The sequence below is a fragment of the Melanotaenia boesemani genome, chromosome 20 (genome assembly GCF_017639745.1).
Source record: "Melanotaenia boesemani isolate fMelBoe1 chromosome 20, fMelBoe1.pri, whole genome shotgun sequence".
NCBI classification, from domain to species: Eukaryota; Metazoa; Chordata; class Actinopteri; order Atheriniformes; family Melanotaeniidae; genus Melanotaenia; species Melanotaenia boesemani.
The window spans coordinates 21,135,221-21,155,239 of NC_055701.1; the positions used below are offsets into that span (position 1 = coordinate 21,135,221).

General features: G+C 37.8%; 3 protein-coding genes across 5 annotated transcripts; 1 reads left to right on the forward strand and 2 right to left on the reverse strand.

Annotated features, from left to right (window-relative positions):
* Positions 1 to 928: 928 nt before the first annotated feature.
* Positions 929 to 12,158, reverse strand: slc5a6b (solute carrier family 5 member 6). Of its 3 annotated transcripts, XM_041972455.1 has the most exons (17): positions 12,070 to 12,158; positions 11,905 to 11,985; positions 10,012 to 10,471; positions 9,860 to 9,925; positions 8,992 to 9,043; positions 8,837 to 8,904; positions 8,521 to 8,675; positions 7,731 to 7,871; positions 5,822 to 5,951; positions 5,417 to 5,505; positions 4,132 to 4,244; positions 3,974 to 4,044; positions 3,806 to 3,892; positions 3,546 to 3,718; positions 3,368 to 3,474; positions 3,165 to 3,286; positions 929 to 1,645 (listed from the first exon to the last, which is right to left on the reverse strand). In XM_041972455.1, exons 3-17 carry the CDS (start codon positions 10,357 to 10,359, stop codon positions 1,499 to 1,501), a joined length of 1,869 nt encoding a protein of 622 aa, XP_041828389.1. In that variant the 5' UTR covers positions 10,360 to 10,471; positions 11,905 to 11,985; positions 12,070 to 12,158; the 3' UTR covers positions 929 to 1,498. The 3 variants fall into 3 exon arrangements, with proteins under 3 accessions (XP_041828389.1, XP_041828390.1, XP_041828388.1); XM_041972456.1 differs by lacking the exon at positions 11,905 to 11,985 and having other exon boundaries at positions 12,070 to 12,156; XM_041972454.1 differs by lacking the exon at positions 12,070 to 12,158 and having other exon boundaries at positions 11,905 to 12,024.
* Positions 12,159 to 12,169: 11 nt separating this feature from the next.
* On the forward strand, positions 12,170 to 15,840 carry cenpo (centromere protein O). The gene is made up of 6 exons (XM_041972483.1): positions 12,170 to 12,345; positions 12,480 to 12,631; positions 13,082 to 13,229; positions 13,382 to 13,653; positions 14,093 to 14,252; positions 14,461 to 15,840. The coding sequence occupies exons 1-6, from the start codon at positions 12,324 to 12,326 to the stop codon at positions 14,568 to 14,570; spliced, it is 864 nt and encodes a 287-aa protein (XP_041828417.1). The 5' UTR covers positions 12,170 to 12,323; the 3' UTR covers positions 14,571 to 15,840.
* A 1,105-nt stretch (positions 15,841 to 16,945) lies between these two features.
* LOC121631494 (zinc finger protein 37-like) lies at positions 16,946 to 19,933 on the reverse strand. Its single transcript, XM_041972471.1, has 3 exons — positions 19,852 to 19,933; positions 19,466 to 19,658; positions 16,946 to 18,933 (listed from the first exon to the last, which is right to left on the reverse strand). The coding sequence occupies exons 1-3, from the start codon at positions 19,930 to 19,932 to the stop codon at positions 17,948 to 17,950; spliced, it is 1,260 nt and encodes a 419-aa protein (XP_041828405.1). The 5' UTR covers position 19,933; the 3' UTR covers positions 16,946 to 17,947.
* Between the last annotated feature and the right edge of the window lie 86 nt (positions 19,934 to 20,019).

Consider the following 20,019-nt stretch of genomic DNA (forward strand, 5'->3'; position numbering starts at 1 on the left):
TGTGACTTTTCTACTCTGTGTTGAACACTATCCCATTTACCTTTAAAAGCTACCTCAAAAAGGATCATAGGATTTGCATCTCCAAATACATCTTTTTTTTTTACATGATGTACCTGCAGAACAAAATGGATTTATACACACTGACATGTCAATAAACCCAAGCGACACATGTAGTAAATGCAAATCAACAAGGCACAAAGTTGTTATATGGCAGCTATTTAGTTTAGTTTTTTTAAGCCTCTACTACACAAAAGACCTTATTATACACCTCTTTCAACAGAGTACACTTGAAATTTGGGACTTTTGCTGGAGCTCCTGGTATAAAGTTATTTTGCCCTCACAACAGCCAACTGCACGATGGAAATATATTGTTTAATATTTAAATACATTTATAATTTTTCCCTGGGATGAATAAAGTATTTTTTCATAATTATTTAATAAATATAATTATTGAAGGGAATATAGTGATATTTCTGATTCAAGAGGAATCTGACTAAAAAATATATGACTTCATGTTACTTTACTCATAACCATACTTTACTTTTGGATTTAAATATTGACATTGAAGTATTTTTAAAGACTTGACACATTAACAGAGATATAATATAGCTGCCAACGTGGTTATCCATGGTTAAAAAAGAATAAAAAGAATAATTTTACCCTCATATCTGGTTCAGAAACATTAAGCAGTATATTAATGACATGTTTGGTTGCAGCAGAGCTAACCTCACACCCGGCTTTCTGCTGCATACTAATTATTACATTTATATGATCTTGTAGCCAATTATTATAGATGTAAATAAGTTACATTATAAGTTAGAATATTTTTAAATTTCCCTAAATGGCAGTGTAGAGAAATATAACGTAAAAATATTAGACTGGTGAGTTTTAAAATGACAAGTAAAGTGACTTAAAAAGGTAATAAAGCAAAATTTTAACTGTAAAAATCTTTATTCCTTATTTTTAGAAAAAAGGGTTTTATCGTGTTTGAGCTGGGTTACAATCATAGTTCATTCTTTCTTAAAACATAAGGCGCAGCGATCTCATGGAACCATTCACACAGATGTAGTACTGTAGTTTTGATCAACACAATGCAGAAAAAATTTAAATATCTCACGCACTCAAACTCACTGAGCTTCTTGCAGTTCTAATGTAACTATGTAGTGCAGTTTTCAAAAGTATAAAAACAAATCCTTCAAGCAAAAAAAAAACACCTGAGTGGGAATCTGTGATTAAGATTGTGAAACAGACATACTCTGTGGAAACAGGATATTACTCTACAATGGTGGCTGGCTCAGCTGCAAATCATTTTCTGATGAGATAAGGGAGTTGGGGGATGTAAAAAAAGAAAAAAAAAAAAGAAAATCTGGCCTCATTGCAGCAGTTCTCGATGCAAACAAGAAATGAGATCCAACATCAAAATACACAAAACAAATACATGTATATTTAAGTCCAAGTGTTTTGTTTAAGAACTGTTTTTAGCCTCATGTGAAGAAATTCACAATGCTGTTTCATATTCTACAAACGGAGTGTTAGCCTCATAAAGAAAGCTCTCCGTCTCCTCCCGTGCTGCTCCATCCTCATGTGGAAAGGCCTGTCCGTTACTTTCTTTGTGTCGTGGAGGAGACCGTTGGGTGGCTGAGATCTGGAAGAACAAAGAAAAATATTAACTTAGGCCTGGTACACATAAAGATTATCAGGCTGTTTTTGTCCCGATTTTGCGCCTTCCCAGCCAAGGACGTCAAACGCCCGATTATCTTGAATCTTATAAAACTTTCCTATAAATTATCGTTTGGTCTGAGGTGTGTTAAGAGCAAATTCGTCCCAGTTTGCCCAGACGACTGTACGAATCCAGGCTGCTAGCTGCCGTTTCTTCACAAGAAACCGGTAAAAACGTATTCCCTGCCTGCTTGTGCTCCTTAATAATTTGATCAGTTAAAAATAAAACACCCGTCTAGAATTGCTTTAATTTCCTCAGTAAAGATGGACACGCAGCCTATTTGACTTAACGGCTTGGCCTTCTGCCCTCCCACTGCGTTTCTGTGCATGCCCGCATGTGATATATTTGATATATCAATATAGTGATATATTTTCGTACTGTCTCAGCACCTCGATCAGCATGTGGAAAACACATGTGGCATCATGACCATTAGATACATACAAATGTGTCAACATTAAAGCTACGACAGTATGACAAAAAGCTTAATTCAAAGATAAAATATAATAATATAAATAAAGTGTATGCCTAAATGTGTAAAAAGAAATCCAGTGGAATTTCTTTTTGGTGGAGAAGATCAATTTTGACCAAGTGTGTTTTTGTTCAATGTTTGTTGCTTTATAAAGCAATAACACAATATAAACACAAAATAAAAGCAATCCATATTTATGCTGAACTGATGTGAGCTTCCAGCTCCCTGCTTTGCATGTCATGCAATGAGCTTCCTATGCATCACTACCAAGATAAAAGTGGGATTTTTTTATTTTATTTAGTTGGTCTGTAAATTTACATTTATGGTTTTCCCTTTACTAGCTTTACTGATACTGGACACCCATATCCAAAACAGCTTCCTCCCTAATTTATCAAAGCCATCAGTCAAAAACACAAATCTCGTCTTCATTTCGTCTGGAAGTGTTCGTGCAAAACTACGTAGAAAGTGAGGGAGATAAAAACTCTCATGAAGGTTTTGCATTCCCCACGAATGCAGAGCCCATTCGAGTCTATGAGGAAGGAGAGTGACTCACAATTTCTCTGCAGTTTGGCACAAACACCAAGTTACTCCAGCCTCTCTGTGAGAGAGGATAACAATAATGAGAAAGTGTGGGGGGTAAAACGCAATGCAAATCTGATGCAAACATATTTGAGGCTGTGATACAGCAAAATTCTGTCCGGACGCATGTTAAAGCTCTCAAAAAGAGGACATGCTGGTTAAAAGAGGACATTTGGTCACCCTATCTTAGACCATGTTCACATGCCGGGTAAATAAATGTGGAAATCAGTGCTAATCAACAACAGGGTGAAGACGCCCTCATGGTGCCACCAAAGCTGTAGTAGTTTGTTTTTCTATCTAAATCCTTCAGTTTGCACATGGAGAATATAACAAACTTTATGTCTAACAAACTCTCAAAAGTAGTGATAATATGTAACTAAACTCCATTTTACTTACAGATTGCCCCAGAGGAGTCACACAGCAGAGCTTCTTCTTCAGGTGTTCGGGTAGAAAACAAAACAGTTTCCCAAACAAGGGGTATATTGTTCCTGGAGTTACATCCTCTTCCCTCATTGGGCCTCAAATAAATAAAGATAAAACATTTTAAAGCTGACTGTGAAGGAACGTTCTTGATTATGTAAACATAAGAGGTTGCCTACCTGTAAGAAAGCTGATGATCAGGCCTATGACAATGACTGTGAAGCAGTTGAATGCACTGTACCACATGTAGGACAATGAATAAAACCGCTTCAGCCCAGATGGTCGACTAAAAAAAGAACATTAAATGTGAAACAAGCACTATAAAAACAAAACTGGTGTCCCTGGATTGACTCACACCTCTGAGTGACATTGCTGAGTGCTGTCTGAATGGCAGCAGTCATGTTGTTCAACGGCAGGACGACGCTACAGGTGGGTGGCAGCGGTCTGGAGCCAGAGCTACGGGTGACGATGCTCCCGATGCCAATCCAGAAAGCCACAGCCAGACCTGCACCCAGACCTGCCAACGCACCCTGGAAACAAAAGAAATCTTCACCATGTCTTCCAATAATGAGCTTTACAAAACAACCAACAGATCTACCTGGCGAGGGTCAACTTACAGAAGAATTGGCCCATGGGAAGAACATTCCCAGACAAAACAGGCCTAGAATAGGACCACCAACCATCCCGAAGATTTTCAAAGCCACCTACAATCCAAATATAAACACCAAATACTTATTTAAAGAAAAATGTGGATTGTTATTTGGCTGAACAGCATGCAAACTTACCTGTAAAACTGAGTCACCCATGAGATGAGTCAGATAGGCCATGGCCAAACACAGCAGCCCATAGGACGTAGCTAATCATGGAGACACAAGTTTAAACTTTAGCATAACCTTTATCTCTGCATCATGCACTGCTGAGTTTAAAGCTTTAGACCGCTAACCTAAAGCTTTGGACAGCAGGGTTGCTCTCTCTTCTGTCATGGATGGGAAATGGGGTTTGATGAGGTCCTCCATTGTCACCGTAGCCAAAGAGTTGAAGGCAGAGGATATGGTGCTGCATAGAAAAAAAACAATATGTATGCCATTTATCAATAGATCTAAACATTAAAAAAAAAAAACATTTACAGCAGTCATCACAGTGCAAAAGGTTATAAATGGCAAACACACTTTTTATTCAAATATTCAGCATTTGTACATACTGTTGTTGAGGACTTAATGAAGGTCTGAGGTCTAAAAGGCTTCAACCGGGCGTAGCCTGCAGATTTGACTCCTCTGTGGCCAAGTATTCACAGATCAACCAATGTGTTATGAACTAACACTGAGCAGATCGTGAGGGACTGAATCGAAGTCAAAATACTTTGCAATCTGTTGGTTTTCCTTAACTAGGCTATGTTTTATTATGAATTGGCTCTTTTGGAATTGATTGTAAAGTGCCCTGAGATAATGTTGTTATGAAGTGACGCAACAGAAATAAAGCTAAAGTAAAAATTGAATTGAATCCTCATGCTGTTAAAACAGCTCTGATCAAGCAGCACAAAGAACATCAACAGCAACAGATTATTCAGTTCTTGTAGGCTGTGTTGTGTTCTCTCCATGGATTTCTCCAACACAAATGGCTTCAGAAGCCATCACATTGATATGCAGACATGAGGAGGCCATTTCTTATCCTTTTTAAGTAGTTTATAGTAGGTCCAATGCAGTCCTGCTGTCCTAACAGGACAAGTGTCACCATATTTGGGAGAAAAACAGGTCTGCAAAATGTTTCGGTAGGTGGCAAGTGTCAAAATAAATACTAGGATTTAGTTTATTCTAACAGAACATTGAAGCAGCAGCCGCGTTAATACCTTTAACCATTTGTGTTTTTTAATGTTGTGGCAGTTTGAAATATGCAAATTTTCTATAATTATATCATAATCTGATCTACTGTATATCCATCTGCTGATGCAACAACATGTAATCCAGCCTTGATCTATGTTTAAAGCTAAGTGAAAATGTTTTAAGGGTGCTCATTCAGACATGAAACCAAGTTGTACAGATGCTATCAGATTAATAGAAATGAGTGCACATCTAAGGGACTTAAGTTTGCTGTTTCTGAAAAATGTCTGCTATACACACCTGAAGTCAAATTATTGTAAAGTCTAAATGTAACATCCTTCTACAAAATGTCAGAGCCATTGATATGCAAGCTGAAACCATACTCTAGGGACATGGTGAAAAGTAGGGTACCTGAGCGCGGCACTGAATAAGCATGCAACAAAGAGTCCAGGCAGCCCCGGTAGACCTTGGAGCATGTCCATCACAAAGTAGATCACCATCTGAGGGAAAACAGATCATGATAACATCCCCCTGAAAGTCTGATTTGCATACATTTCTTTAGTCACAACAAACCAACACATCACAAGCTCTGAGGACACAAGATGCCACATTTTCAAAAAAAGTCACACGAATTACTGGAAAATATGCAAATACACCAGCAACTGTAGTTTATGTTAACTTTGCATAAACTCTTTTATAATTTCTTGAGATAAGAAAGCAAAAAAAAGCTGAAAGACTAAGACATAACAGCTATGTTTGCTCGGGGGAAATATTTATAACCATATTAGCAAGCAGGACTATCACAGTGAAACTCACAGCATCCCTCGAAGAGCTGCCCAGCTGTTCAGAGAGGTCTTTGCCACAGTAACGTGCAAACATGACCAGCCCCATGATGCAGCTTAGAGCCAGAGCCAGCTGCAGGGAAGGGAACGCCATATAACACGATCTGGACGGAGACACAAACATAAAGTCAGAACTTCTGAAACTTTGCTGGTAAAATGTGCTATCTCTGAGGGAGTGTACTGATGTCTGGAGGCAAAAACTCTGATTCATTTATGTTAGTCTTAAAATTCCAGAAGGACTAAAGACAGAATTTAGTCACAAACCAAAGCACAGGTAAAATGGACATTTTGACTGATTGATGGCATATCATAAACAGTAAAGGAAATAAATCTTTAAAAATCCTCCAAACTATGGATATCTGCTGAAAATCTAATAATCCGAAATCAGCTGCTGAACAGTTGTTGAGATATTCAAATCTGGATCAAAGTGATGGACTACCTGACAGGCTGGTGAAAAAAAAAAAAAAAAAAGCGTGTCAGCGCTCCCTGGTGGAGAAATACACTTACAAGCCACTTTATTGGGTCCACCTTGCTACTACTCTTTCTGTCATAGATTCAACAAGGTTTTGTAAACATTGCGGAGAGATTTTGCTCCATACTGACATGATAACATCAAGTTGCTGCAGATTTGTTGGCTGCACATCCATGATGAGAATCTCTTGTTCCACCACATCCCAAAGCTGCTCTATTGGATAGAGAGCTGGTGACTGTGGAGGCCGTTGGAGTCCAGTGAGCTCATTGTCATGTTCAAGAAAGCAGGTGGAGATGATTTGAGCTTTGTGACATGGTGCATTATCTTGCTAGAAGTAGCCATACGAAGATGGTACACTGAGGTCATAATGGGATGGACATGGTCAGCAACAATATTCAGGTAGGCTGTGGTGCAGGTTCAAAGGAGCCCAAAATGGACCAAGAAAATAAGGACATGAGTCTTATTTTCTCTGCCACCTCCCCCACCAGCCTGAACTACTGATATAAGATACGATAGAGTCACGCTTTCATGCTGTTTCCAACTAATTCTGACTACCACCTGAATGTTGCAGTTAAAATTTGGACTCATCAGACCAGGTAATGTTTTTCCATCTTCTATTGTCCAGTTTTGATGAGTCTGTGTAAACTGTAGCCTCAGATTCCTGTTCTTAGCTGACAGGGGTGGCACCCGGTGTGGTCTTCTGCCGCTGTAGCCCATCACTTTCAAGCCTGGATGTTGTAAATTCAAAAATGATATTCTGCAAACCTTGGTTTGAACCAGGTTATTTCAGTTACTGTTGCCTTTCTGTCATCTCCATCCAGTCTCCCGATTCAACAAGTCTTCTTAACCATGTCTACGCCTAAGTGTAATGAGTTGTTGTCATGTGATTGGCTGATTAGCTCTTTGTGCTAAGAAGCTATTTAACTGAGCTATGTATCTAATAAAGTGGCCAGTGAGTGTAAATCTTTGTTAGATCACTTTAATGTATCTGTAACAATCATGAAATATCTTAATTAATAAATGAACATATATTTCAAATGATGATTTTTTTCTCTTAACCCACTTTCTGTTTCTGTAGCTGCACAGGCCGATTTTTTTTTCTTTTTGTAAACACTTTCAGAAAACAAACTTAAGTATAATGAACTGGGTATTTCATTATGTATAGTTAGAGAAAAATCTTTAAAACTACAACTAAACATGTAAGAGTGACTCATGCTAACTTCTTCAGATGAACAATACTTGTATTTTCTAATGAAACATAGAAAAATATGTAATATTATAATATAAAGATAAAGAAATAGCTGTAAGTTCTTCACATTCTTCTAAATGTTGCTGAGTAAATGAACTTATGTTAAATGTATTTTCAGGCTGACCTCACAAACATCAGCTGGAAATCTATCAGGCTGCATACCTGACAGCTTCTCTTTCCGAACGCGAGCTGAGGTATCTTTGGACCTGAGCCTGGTTCACTCCATACAGGGACAGCATGAGGAAGACTCCGCCAATGCCAAGAGTCCAGAAGGTGTGTCTCTCTGTAGGATCTGGATTTAGACTAAAACCCAGGAGAAAAAAAAAAAAAAGCACTTTAGAAAAAAGAAAAACGGTACTTCATTATATTTTGTGTGATTAAATGTATTCACTGCAAGTGTATGTGGCTTCTCCTGAGCAACATGCAGACTTTACACATCTTAATGAAAATAGATAAAAGCTGATTAGCCAGAACAGAAAAGGTGGCTTGACTGGGAAGTTTTTCTCCTCTAGTTAAAGTTGAATAAACAAGTGAAGAGAAATACTGTTAGTGTCTGGTTGTTGAACAGAAACAAAACATAAAATGCATAATTATGTCACTCTGTAACTTCTGAATGTGGAAATAAGACAGTAATTGTTTTTCAAATTGGTTACTCAAATAACTGGTTAGAAATAGTTAATCCCAAAAAGTAAATTATGCAACATAAACAATAAGTTAAGAGTCATTAATCATTATTAAAAAAGTAAAAAAATTGTGTAACAGACCATTTATACGGCACTATTTCTGTTATTGTTTCTTTAGATGAGGAAAGAATTAACAGGTAGACATTTTACAGGATTTTTTTTCCTTTCTTCTCTCTTCACATACATGGGAATAATAAAATTAAATTTTAAAAGAAAGCATATGCTTTCTGTATAGAAAGTATTGTCAGCATGTGCAGGCTTTGACTTACTCCAGACCAGATATACGATTTCCCTCCCACACTTTCATCCAGACCTCTGACACTCCTCCAGTCTGGTGCACTCCCACCACGATGACGGCCAGCTGCCCCGCAAACATCACAACAGTCTGAAAGACGTCGGTCCAGATGACAGCTTTCAAACCGCCCTGGTAGCAAATTAGATAAGTCATAATATGAAATGGAAGTAATCACTATTATGCACAAATGCACAATTAGAGACTTATTGGAGTATGACCCACAGAGAAGTGACAGAATCAAACTGAACCAAGCTGTTGTCGTTCAGATCTTTGAACATATTGTAACTCACCATTGTTGTGTACACAGTGCACACTAGTCCAGTGGCCAGTACTGTTCCCCACAACTCAAATCCAGTAACTGAAATAAAATACAGCAACATGATGATATGCAACTAAATTTACTTAAATTTACAGAGTTAAAATAAAACAGATCAACTTTTCATACCTGCATTTAGTGCAAAGGCAGGTGTGTACACACAAACGCCCATATAGACAACCTGTGGTCAAGTAAACAGGAGACAGAGAAGAAGCTATTGCTGTTATAAAAAAGAAAAATTAGGATTTCAGTGGCAATAACAAAAAATTTCTTTATTTATTAGGCTGTATTATATTAAAGGGGTTTCCACTCAGCTCTGAGGGGGAAATTAGTTCTTTTGTTTTCAGATGTTTTGAATTATTGTATGAACTTAAAATTAAGGGGTGTCAATAACTCTCATCAAAAATCAGACCATGTGTTCGCCTTTTCCTGCACACAAGCTGGTATTTATAGAAGAAGAGTATGTGGCAAGAATGTGCAGACCTCACACATTCTTCAACCTGTGCATGCACACGATCACATTATTGCAGAACAAAACAAGACGATTTCATAGAGTTTTCCCTGTGGTGTGATAATAGTCTTATTCTCATAGTTAACAGTCATGCATCAGGGTAGCTGCTCTGGAAGCTTAATGGTTCGCGAGGAATTGGGCTGGATCGGCAATAACCCTGATGCTGTCCCTCTATGAACTGATAAGTTGTTTTCTTTTGTTGTCATTTTTTGAAGTCAGAGACTACAATGCACAAGTTGCAGCCACCCGTTTATTCTTGCTTCCAAGGAGACAAACTTTCTTGAAATCTAACATAGTCACACAACATACAAAGTTTAGAAGTGGAATTGCACAGATTTGATGCATCCTACTGTGGGTTGTATTTTTTCCTTTATAAGAGCTAGAAAACTGATACTGAAACCCTCTTTAACATATTTAATCTACAGGTCTAATTTCAGTCCCCCAATTTCAAACACTTATACTGGATTTTAGTTTAAATCAACTCACCATTTGAAAGATGAATGTCAAAGTTCCACAGATGCGCACTGCTTTACTGAACCGTAGTTCAAGATACTGTGAAACAAAATAAGATGAGATGTGTGGATCATGTAACTCACATTAAACCCCCACAGGTGACAAATATAAGAGTTTCAGAATACCTGGTAAGCGCTGGAGAGGTGAAGTCTGTACAACACGGGAATAAAAACATGAGCTGGAATGACAAGACCGAGAAAGTAGGCACAGCCAATGAACCAGTACTGAGTGCCATGAGTGTAGATCTCAGCTGGAACACCTATGATCGCCACAGCCGACTGGAAGGAGGCGATGAGCGACAGTGAGACTGGAAGACAGTGCATGCTCCTGTCTGCCATCAAGAATTCCTGCGTTGTACGCTGACGCCCACCAGACAGGGCGTAGTACAGCCCGATGCCGACAGAGGCGGCGAGTAAGATGGCAAATATAACATAGTCTGCAACGGTGAAGTGCTTCTGATTGGACGGGTCCATGGTGATTGTCTCCTGGCTGCAGCTGGAAAAGGCTGTGCGCTAATGCGATCACACTTTCACACAAATAGGGCCATTCATTGTTCACACCCATCAGTCAGGGAAGCCCAGCGACCTAGAGGAAAGTAAATAAATTAGGTTTAGACACAACATTTAAACACATATTTTATAAAAGAAGGCATGCAGTCTTATATCCATCCATTTTTTATTTTACTTAGTTCATTTCAGCGGGAAAGCTGGAGCCTGTCTGAGCAATTAGCAGACGAGAGGCAGGTCACCAGTCCATCACAGACAATTTTATATACGATATTATATTTATAATATATATATATATATATATATATATATATATATATATATATATTTATTATATATATAGAGAGAGATATATATAATTATTATTTTATATATTTTTTAAATTACATATTTTTTTACCAAAGTGGTAAAAACATAACGGACCCCCAATTTTCTTACAAATTTATGATTCTTTCATGATAAATGCAAAACTTCTGCAAATGTTACAAATTTAACCATCTTGCTTGTGAAATCTGGGTCAATATAGACAAACCGAGTTCACACAAGCTCTGTGCCAAATAACCCCTGACTGCACTGGTCCAAAAATAATGACAACTGTTTGTGGCCATGCAAGGTTAAGAGGGAAGGTTCCTCTTGATGGCCGCACCAGAGAGACAAACAGCAGCAACAAATCTCTGTGGGTGTTGAAGGTCACTGATAAAAGTTTCTGCGATAACTTCATACGGTGGCTGAAAGGTATCCACATATCCACAGTGTGTTTTTCACTCAGAATATGCAGTTATAGTTTGGAGATTCTGATTAAATAATGCTTGAATCATCCAAGATTAATACTTTTTTAGCAAAACAAAAAGAAAAAAAGTCTTAAATGGGAGGATTTGCCCATTTTCTTTCATGTGCAAGCCTCTTTTTATTTTTTTTTACTGTCAGCTGACTAAAGCAGATACAAAAACAAAAAACATGTCACAAAAATAAATAAATCAAAACAAAAAACAACCACAATAAGCACTTAGCTGATGAGGTAAATCAGTTAATTACCTCTTGTAATAATATCCAATCAGTTAAGGTAGTAACAATTATTTTCATTACTGATTAATCTGAAGGTTATTTTGTTTAGAACTGAGATAAACACGAGTTTACGGAAGGGGGCGTATACCGGTCCAAGGTTAATAAATAATGAAATAAAAAAACCAACCAGTTGATACAACTTAACATAAATCAGTGAAAAGGCTGACAACTCTTAATCATGATCATCATAATGAACTACTTGTTATGAGTCTTGGCTAAGCTGTATTAGATATAAATAATAAATGGTAGCCTTCCTCTATTTATTCTAGTGTACAAGTGAAGTTTCCCCAAATGACTTCAAATCTGACAACTGCAAAATGTCACTCAGCGGGAAAATATGTAAATTAAATAAACACTGAAGTTGTTTCTATTTTCAATCAACGCAGGTATGAGACGGAAGCGCAATAGAAATTTGCGTACAGATTGCACAACATGAAGCGGACTCACCTTTACTCTGCAGCACTAATATTATCCGGGTAAAACTCGCTGTCAGCGACACCATGCTGTTTCTTGACAGGTTCAAGGGCTCTGCGTCAAGTTAATGTTAACCTGTTTGAGTATTCCCACAAGTGGGACAAGGAAAAACAAAAAAATCTTGCAACGAGAGTTTACATTTTGTAGAAACTTAACTTCCGTGTCTTTATCTCCTCGTGTTAACCTGAGTTAACCTACTGAATACTAAGCTAATCGCTCGCGCTGATACTCCATGTGATCTCAACTGTTTTGAATTGTACTTCCTGGGTTGACGTCGCGAGAGGCGTAGCTAATGCCCTAGCAGCCGCCAAAATCAAAACTTGTGTTGTGGGTGTTTTCTTTGGATTAGCTACGTTACATCTCACAGAGTAAAATAGCAAAACTAACAAAACATGGAGAGAGCGTCCACCAAAGGTAGCGTGATGGGAATATGCGAAGCTAACTCGCTAGTGAAACTGACCGCTATTTTTGTTGTGATGCTAATGCTAACACAGCAGCTTATCAGTTCACTTAAGCCGTTTGAGAGTTCAGATTGTCTTTATCCGCAGGTGTTTTGAGTCATCTAAGTTTCCTTGAGGTTCATGCAAGGAGCCGTGGAAGTCAGTCTCAGCAACAGGGTCGTGTGAAGGAGCTAAAGGCTAAAGTTGAAACGCTGAGAGTCCGGAGAAACCAGCTGAAGGCAGAGATAAATGCGCACAAGGTGAGCTAACTTGATTCTCAGCTGGAAGGTAGGATTTAATGTACAACCATGTATTCATAAGGTGTAACTGCAGTATGTCCTACCTTTATTAAAGTTAAAGTGCTTCGTTTGGTAGCGAAACCAAACCAGACATTTGTGCATACACTCTCCAATCGAGTGTAGTACTAAAACTATTTATAAAAGGAAAACTGTGCTCAGGGTCCACCATTGCAGAAACCGAGCGAACTTTCCTATGTGGCGATCCCTGTGTGAATAACTATAGCACAAATATCTTAAAACTTTACTGTGTGCTTTCAGTGTTGGTCTCTCAATGTATATCATACAGCTTTTAATGTGGTTAACAACATTTACTAGATTTATTTATTATTTAGAACATGTACTGACTGATGTGATACGGCCATATACGGTAAATTTCACTTTGTCAGTGTTTTACTTCCCCCTGCATCACAGAATATCCAGAAACTGAGATCTTCTATAGACAGACAAAATGCTGATGAAGAGGAGGAAATGGATGAAGACTCAGAGAACTTGCAGCTGCTGCGGCTGATGGCCAGACACACTGAGCTGCAAGATCTTCTACATGCTCATCACCTCATTGGTATCTACATCCAGCCGTTTTGTTTATTTTTTAGGGTTTTTTCTTTTACATTTGAGATGTTTTCATCAGTCATGTCCAGTTGTATGTTTGATATATTTTTCTCTTTCTAATTCTTTTAAATTTGCTTTTGTTAAATTCAATTATGTCACCAGGTGGTTACGACGCCATAAACACTAGTCAAGGTAAAGGATTGTGTGTTTCTCTGACGACGTCCTACGAGGGTGTCTATTTAGACACATTCAACCTGGAGATTGACCTGAAGCCTAAAGTGAAAATCGGTCACCACAACATCCCCCCCTTCATTCCCCTGAACAACCTGGCTGAGCAGATCAACTTGCAGACTGACATGAAGGCTTTCCTTGACACTCTCAGTCAGCACCTCAATGCTTTTGCTGGTCGCAAGCAGCAGCTGAAGCTTGTTAAGGTGACAGATTTAACTTGTTTTTCTTTAAAACAATAGTTTAGATAACGTTGGTTGCTGTCAGGAGTGCCATCATCCTTGAAGAACAAGCAGGGTTTCAGCATCACCCCTACAAATGGTCTATAACATGACATTTTGTGCTTAATTCACTTTCTGCACTTAAAGAAAAACTCTATTTGGGTGTACAGTGATCCTCGCCTTTGTAAGAGTGAGTATTACAGTCATGGTGGCCAGGAAAGCAAACACGTTTTTAATCAGTTTACACATCAGTTCATAATTGAAATCATCACATCTTCATCAAGTATTTGGCCTGAGCATTTAGCTTAGTTTTCTAACAAATAACCAAATAGTGTAATATGTTATAAATTGTTCATATGAGGTTAGCTAAGTCTAAGACCTGTCAGGATTATTAAAGCTACACTGTCCTCTTGCTTGCTTCTAGGAACATCATAAGTCTGTTGAAGTGATGGAGAGCAACGTTTTGTGTTCCATACTGTTACTGATGTTGACTGAGCCGACAGAGAAGATGGCCATACTTTGTTCGCTGGATTACACAGACCACACACGATGTCTTCCCACGCGAGTTCACTTTGAATGTGAAGGTAGGATTATTTTATGTCTGTTGCAGCTGTCTGACACTTTGTATACTGACCAGAAAACAGTCTCTCAGCTCAATAGTTTCTTCTCTTTCCTTTTGCATGTTTGCACATTACAGCATAGAATACATACTCTAAATTAGAATATAGTAAAATCTTTTCTTGTTTTTATAAAATAACCTTACAGTCTTGTGTGATATTTGCTCTTTTGCAGACCAGCAGGTTCTTCATTCTCCGCAGTGGAAGAAAAACCAAATCTTACTGATGGAGACTCCTGTGCACAAAGCTTTAATAACCATGAAGAAAATGGGGACTGTTGTTTAATTTAATCATTTTTTTGTTAAAAAAAACATTTTACATACTTTTTGTAAACAGTTTGATTACTATATGTTGAGGTATTTTACTGTGACTGTGGAGTTTTCTCCGGGTTTTCCTCAGTGCCTTTGTCTTTGAGCCTTTCCATAAATGCTGCCACCCTCTTGCGCAACGTTTCCCACTGATGCTGCCTCTGTCTTTCCAAGTCTTCTCTGGCTTCCTGCTGTTGCCTGGCCAGCTCTTTTTCTGATATTGAGTCAATAGTTGCAATATTTTTCATCTGCATGAACGACAGGTTTCTTTGGATGTTGCTTCTACATCTCACTGAACCTGTGGGTTTAACTGTCTGCTGTGGTGGAGCCGAGACGGACCGACTCTGCTTTGTCATTTCAGACTCTTTGTTCAGACAATGGGATTTGCAGGAAATCAGTCTTCCATCAGATGTGTGGATACTCCTTCTGAAGTGCGTCTCTGCTGTTTTGTACTCTCTTATTTCCTTCATGGCAATGTTAACCGTTGCTTTTGGTTCACAGAGTTTTACCATCCTCACTCGTCTTTCTTCAGCTGTCAGTGAGTCTTTTCTCAGTCGAAGCATCTTGCGGGTGTAGCTGTACTGTTTCTCCAGCATATTTAGTTTACACTGGAGATCTCGGTTCTCCTTTTGGTTCAACACTCTTAGCTTTTGCTGCAGAAAAGGTCTTCCACAGATTTCCATTGTTTACTAACACTAGAAAGAAGTAAATATTAGTCAATCTCTCCCAATCCAGTCTCCTCTGCTTTAGATTATTTTCTTACCTGATTTCATCTTTCATAGAGCAGTTAAGTTTCTTGCTATTGCTGCATCAGTGCTTGCAATACAATAGCCCATTGTAAAACGTATAAAGTGGAAGTGATTGTTAACCATTATGTTTGTGCACCAGTACATTCCTTGAAGATTGGATTACTTAAAGTTGCAGAGCAACGTAGTTGCTATAAGTGTGCAAAATTGCCCAATTTTAACATGTAATGCTGCATCTGATTCACACATCTTTATGTTGTTAATCAGTACTTTTTTATTTCTTTATTTTTTAATAAGAATAAAGAGAACAGAACAAAACATGCAGCCAAATTAACTTTACTGTTTTTTTCTTTGATTTTATCATATAAGCCCATAAATGCAACACAGGTAAACACAAATTCAATAAACTGCACATCTATCATATTTGGCTAGAAATCGCTGCATTGTGTTGTAAGTTGTTTTTGTACAGTCATGTAATAAATATTAACTTTAAGAATATAACACTACTTCATTTTATTCCTCATATCTTTTCTGTACATTTCACCCAAATTTACTAACAGATTCTGGTTCTGGTGATTTTCAGACTAATAAATAAAGCAAAGCAGTGTTTGGAGATGCCTAACACTGCACTCTTGTTCTTACGCTCTAACAAGTCATGGCATGCCATACAGTCAGTTGGTAAACACAATGGGTGTTTTGTAACCTGATGACTTCTCAATGATTTGTCATTGTTTAGTTTTACGCTGGTCTGGTGAAGCTTTAATTTTATTTACAAACCCTATTTAGCTTATAGATGTCTTTTTACAAATCCATGTCTACTATACAGACAAGAAATGTTTCCATTCTTCTTGCTTGACTCAGGTCAGTGTAGCAGATACATTCACCCTCAGATGGTCAAGAAAGCCTCCATATTGTATTACAAAGTAACCTCTTGGAGTGTGCTATACTGGTTAGGACATCTAGTGGGATGTGTTCCATTATTATACTCTACCAGCCAGGTAACTGGGGTGGAAAATCCAGCGGATTAATATTTTTCCTTGTACAACGTGTCAGGATATTTAATAATCTTTTATGGTGCACATTCCTAATAGGATGGTGGGATGACCAAGGAAAAGATAGTGGATCCAGTTAAAGCTCTGCTGCTAACATTTGCTCTGAATTTGTATCCAAGTAGCGGTGATGATGCGTGTTTTTGGACCTGGAGAGAACACATGCATGCATGGGGAGAACATGCAAACTCCACACTGAAAGGCCCTAGCCTTTAAAACTAGGAACCTTCTTTCACAGCCCAGATTAATGGTGCTTACAGCTGCAGGGTTGTTCTCAATCTAGGGCAACCACACAAACTTTATATATTATAAATATTCATCTTCTGTACCTGAATCACATTTAGAAAATTTCTGATGCTGCATGAATTTTGGCTTTTAATAAAAACCAGTTTGGTCTTTTTAATTATATATATGGCATAATGTTTTCCAGGTAAAATCTTCATTTCTGGATACAATTTTAGACTATTAAAAATTGGTCTGCTAGTACCAAATGACAGATGACGCTCAGAGATACAAAACTCGTTAAGTCTGCAGTTTGGCAACACCAGCTTTAATCATGAGTTTGAATAATTAAAGTTTATTTATACAACTACTTATACTGTACAGTACTGTGCATTTTCCACAACTGTTAATCTTAACTAAAACACAGGAAAAAAAATAAGATGCCATTTGGCAGCAAGAATAACAGGCATTAGGTTGGCTTGTATAAATCTTAAAAAGCATTAAAAAACTAAAACCTATTAAAATATTTTTTAAAATCTGAATTTGATAAAAAAAAAAAAACCTAAAGGTGACATCCTGTACGATATTCAGCAGCAGCATAAACCAAAATGAGAAAACGTAAATTTTACATATAAAGGAAATGTAGAAAAAAAAAATCCTTTTTCAAAACATAACAGTGATGCAGATGGATGATATAACTACCTGTTTCTCATGCTTTTTCATATTTACACTGTTACCCTATTTTAACTAAAACAGTGGACAATATTCAAATTACTTGTAAATTTCTTTATTATAAAAGAAATCCTGTAGTGATTGTTGTCAGTACTGCAACTGTTAAAATGAACAAAATTAAACTTCCACTTTATTCTGAGAAATTCATTTTCCAGAAACAGGCTAAAAAAAAAACACAGTTTATGCTGATCAGCTGATCAAAACACAGAGGTGACAGAGTTTGTTCTATTCTAAAACTCATCTAAAATCCCACTTTTTCCTCCTCGGCTCAGACTGAGTTTTGTGTTGTTTCATGTGTTAAACAGTACAACACATGTTGGCCATTTACTTGCATTAAACACATGCTTATAAATAAACTTCATTAAATAAGTTCATCACATGAATGAGGTGCCACCATGTTGACATGGTAAAATTGACTTGATGTAAAGATGTAAAGACATTTAAGTTAAAGGCTTTTATTGTACAGTTTCTATAAACGTGTCTACAGTCTGAGATGGTATAAAATAGGACTGTTGCTAAAACAAAACATGCTTTAAATCGTTTTGCTTTAAACTTCTTAAAAAGGTTTAAAACATCTTAAATACTTTAAACCGTTTTCAATTTTTTTATGATTTTCCATGCTTCCATTCTCTCATTTCATCTTCTTTCCTATAAATATCTTGCCTGTGAGTCGTTGCATGGTGCAACATATCATAACTGTTAGTGAAAAACGTACCACATGTTTGACACGTATACGGCCTCATTCGTTTGTGAGTTTTCATGTGAACGGTCAAATGACTGTTTTGAGTGAAACTTTTCCAACACACTTTGCAAGAATACGGTCTTTCGCCTGTGTGAGTTCTCGTGTGGACCAGCAATTTACTGTTATCTCTGAAACTTTTCCCACACATCTCACAAGAAAATGGCCTTTCATCCGTGTGGGTTCTCATGTGAACAGTTAAACTACCATTCTGAGCAAAACTTTTATTACATATTTTGCAAGAATAGGGTCTTTCACCTGTGTGTGTCCGCATGTGGACCATCAACTTGTCACTGTCTCTAACCCCTTTGCCACATATTTTACAAGAATACGGCCTCTCACCCGTGTGGACTTTGTAATGTTTCTTCATATTGGATTTACATTTAAAGGTTTTTCCACAAATATGGCAATTTAAAGACTTCTTACCAGTATCAGTGTTAAAATGACATTCAGATATGAGATTTTCTACATTGTTACTACAATTTATGTTACATACACTTTCTGGCTTCAGTTCAGCATTTCTGGTTGATTTTGAGTCCAAGTGTTGGCTTTGTTCCTGGTCTTGGATGTCAGATATTGGGGATCTGTGAGAGAAGAGCTGGCCATTGTTGGGCCCTGATTCAGTGTGGTTATTTTCTTCATAAACTGGAGTTCCTACGTAGGTATCAGTGTCCCACTTAAGCTCAAGCAACTCCCCTCTCTGACTGGCGCCAAGTTCCTCCTGATGCGTTTTAATCTGTGGAGGCTCTGGATCTTTCAGGTCCAGACAGGATTTGCTCTCCTGGTTACAAAACTGCTGGACAGCAAGATCCTCCTCTTCCTCCTCCTTACAGATAAGTTGATGTAGAACATCTGGAGAGTTAGAAAAGAAATAAGAAAAGTTTCTTATATGACATTAGAACTAAACATTTAACTAAAACCACACCATTTTCTAGGCCTTATTGAGCCAACATGTTAACATATGCCAGGTAAATGTGTAGCAAACATGCAGCCATTTGCAGATAACACCATGTGTGATTGTGCTTTGTACAAACATTGAGGCACATCGTTACAGTTTTAGTAAGCACAAATAAACCGTTACTAGCAGAAACACTGCATGGCCAAGAAAAATTATAAAAATAAACAAAAATATTAGTCAATCTCTGGTCACACACACTAATATTTCTATGGACCTCCCTCAGCTTTGATTACGGCAGCATTCGCTAATGTTTCGATCATATTCTGCAGTGTCACAAGACTTATTTCCATCTAGTGTTTACTTCTACATCCTTCTGATTTTAAGAAGACGGCTGCAGCTAGGTAATAAGTAAATCAAGCCCTTATACGGATGCCACATAAGCCACATTTTTGTCCGTGTACTAAGCCTCCCACGGTCTTGCATTACCTGTTGTATTTATCTGCATTTCGGGTTTCCAGGTGTCGTCCAGCAGTCTGCGCTGACGGTCGATCTCTACCTCGTACTGGATGATTGTTTTCTCCAGCTTTAAGAATATTTCTTCAGCAGCAGTCTTTAGTCGCTCGCTGATGAACTCTCTTAGATACTGAACCGATGACATTGTTGATTCAATCTCTGAAAACTGATTTAGGAAATGACAACACAACCGCCGGGATCTTGAAGTTAGCCAAACCAGACTCTACATTTGTTGTCATTCGTGCTCCGTTTACACATCGTTTTATTTTATAATATAATTTAATGAATTGATGTTATTAAACCGGTTTATTTCTTTTGATTGCCCGGGTTGGAAAATTTGTGAAAACCCAATTACTCACAGATAAGTACAGAACTCTTGCTAATTTTACGTCATTTTTCTTCTTCTGTAGTGCGATGCTGTTGTTCCTCTTCTTCTTCATTGGTCCGCCAGCCTCAGCGATGTCGTCGTGCTGACAGGTAGATAGGTGCTGCCCCCCTCAGTTCAAACCACGCTTTTTTATTTGTGA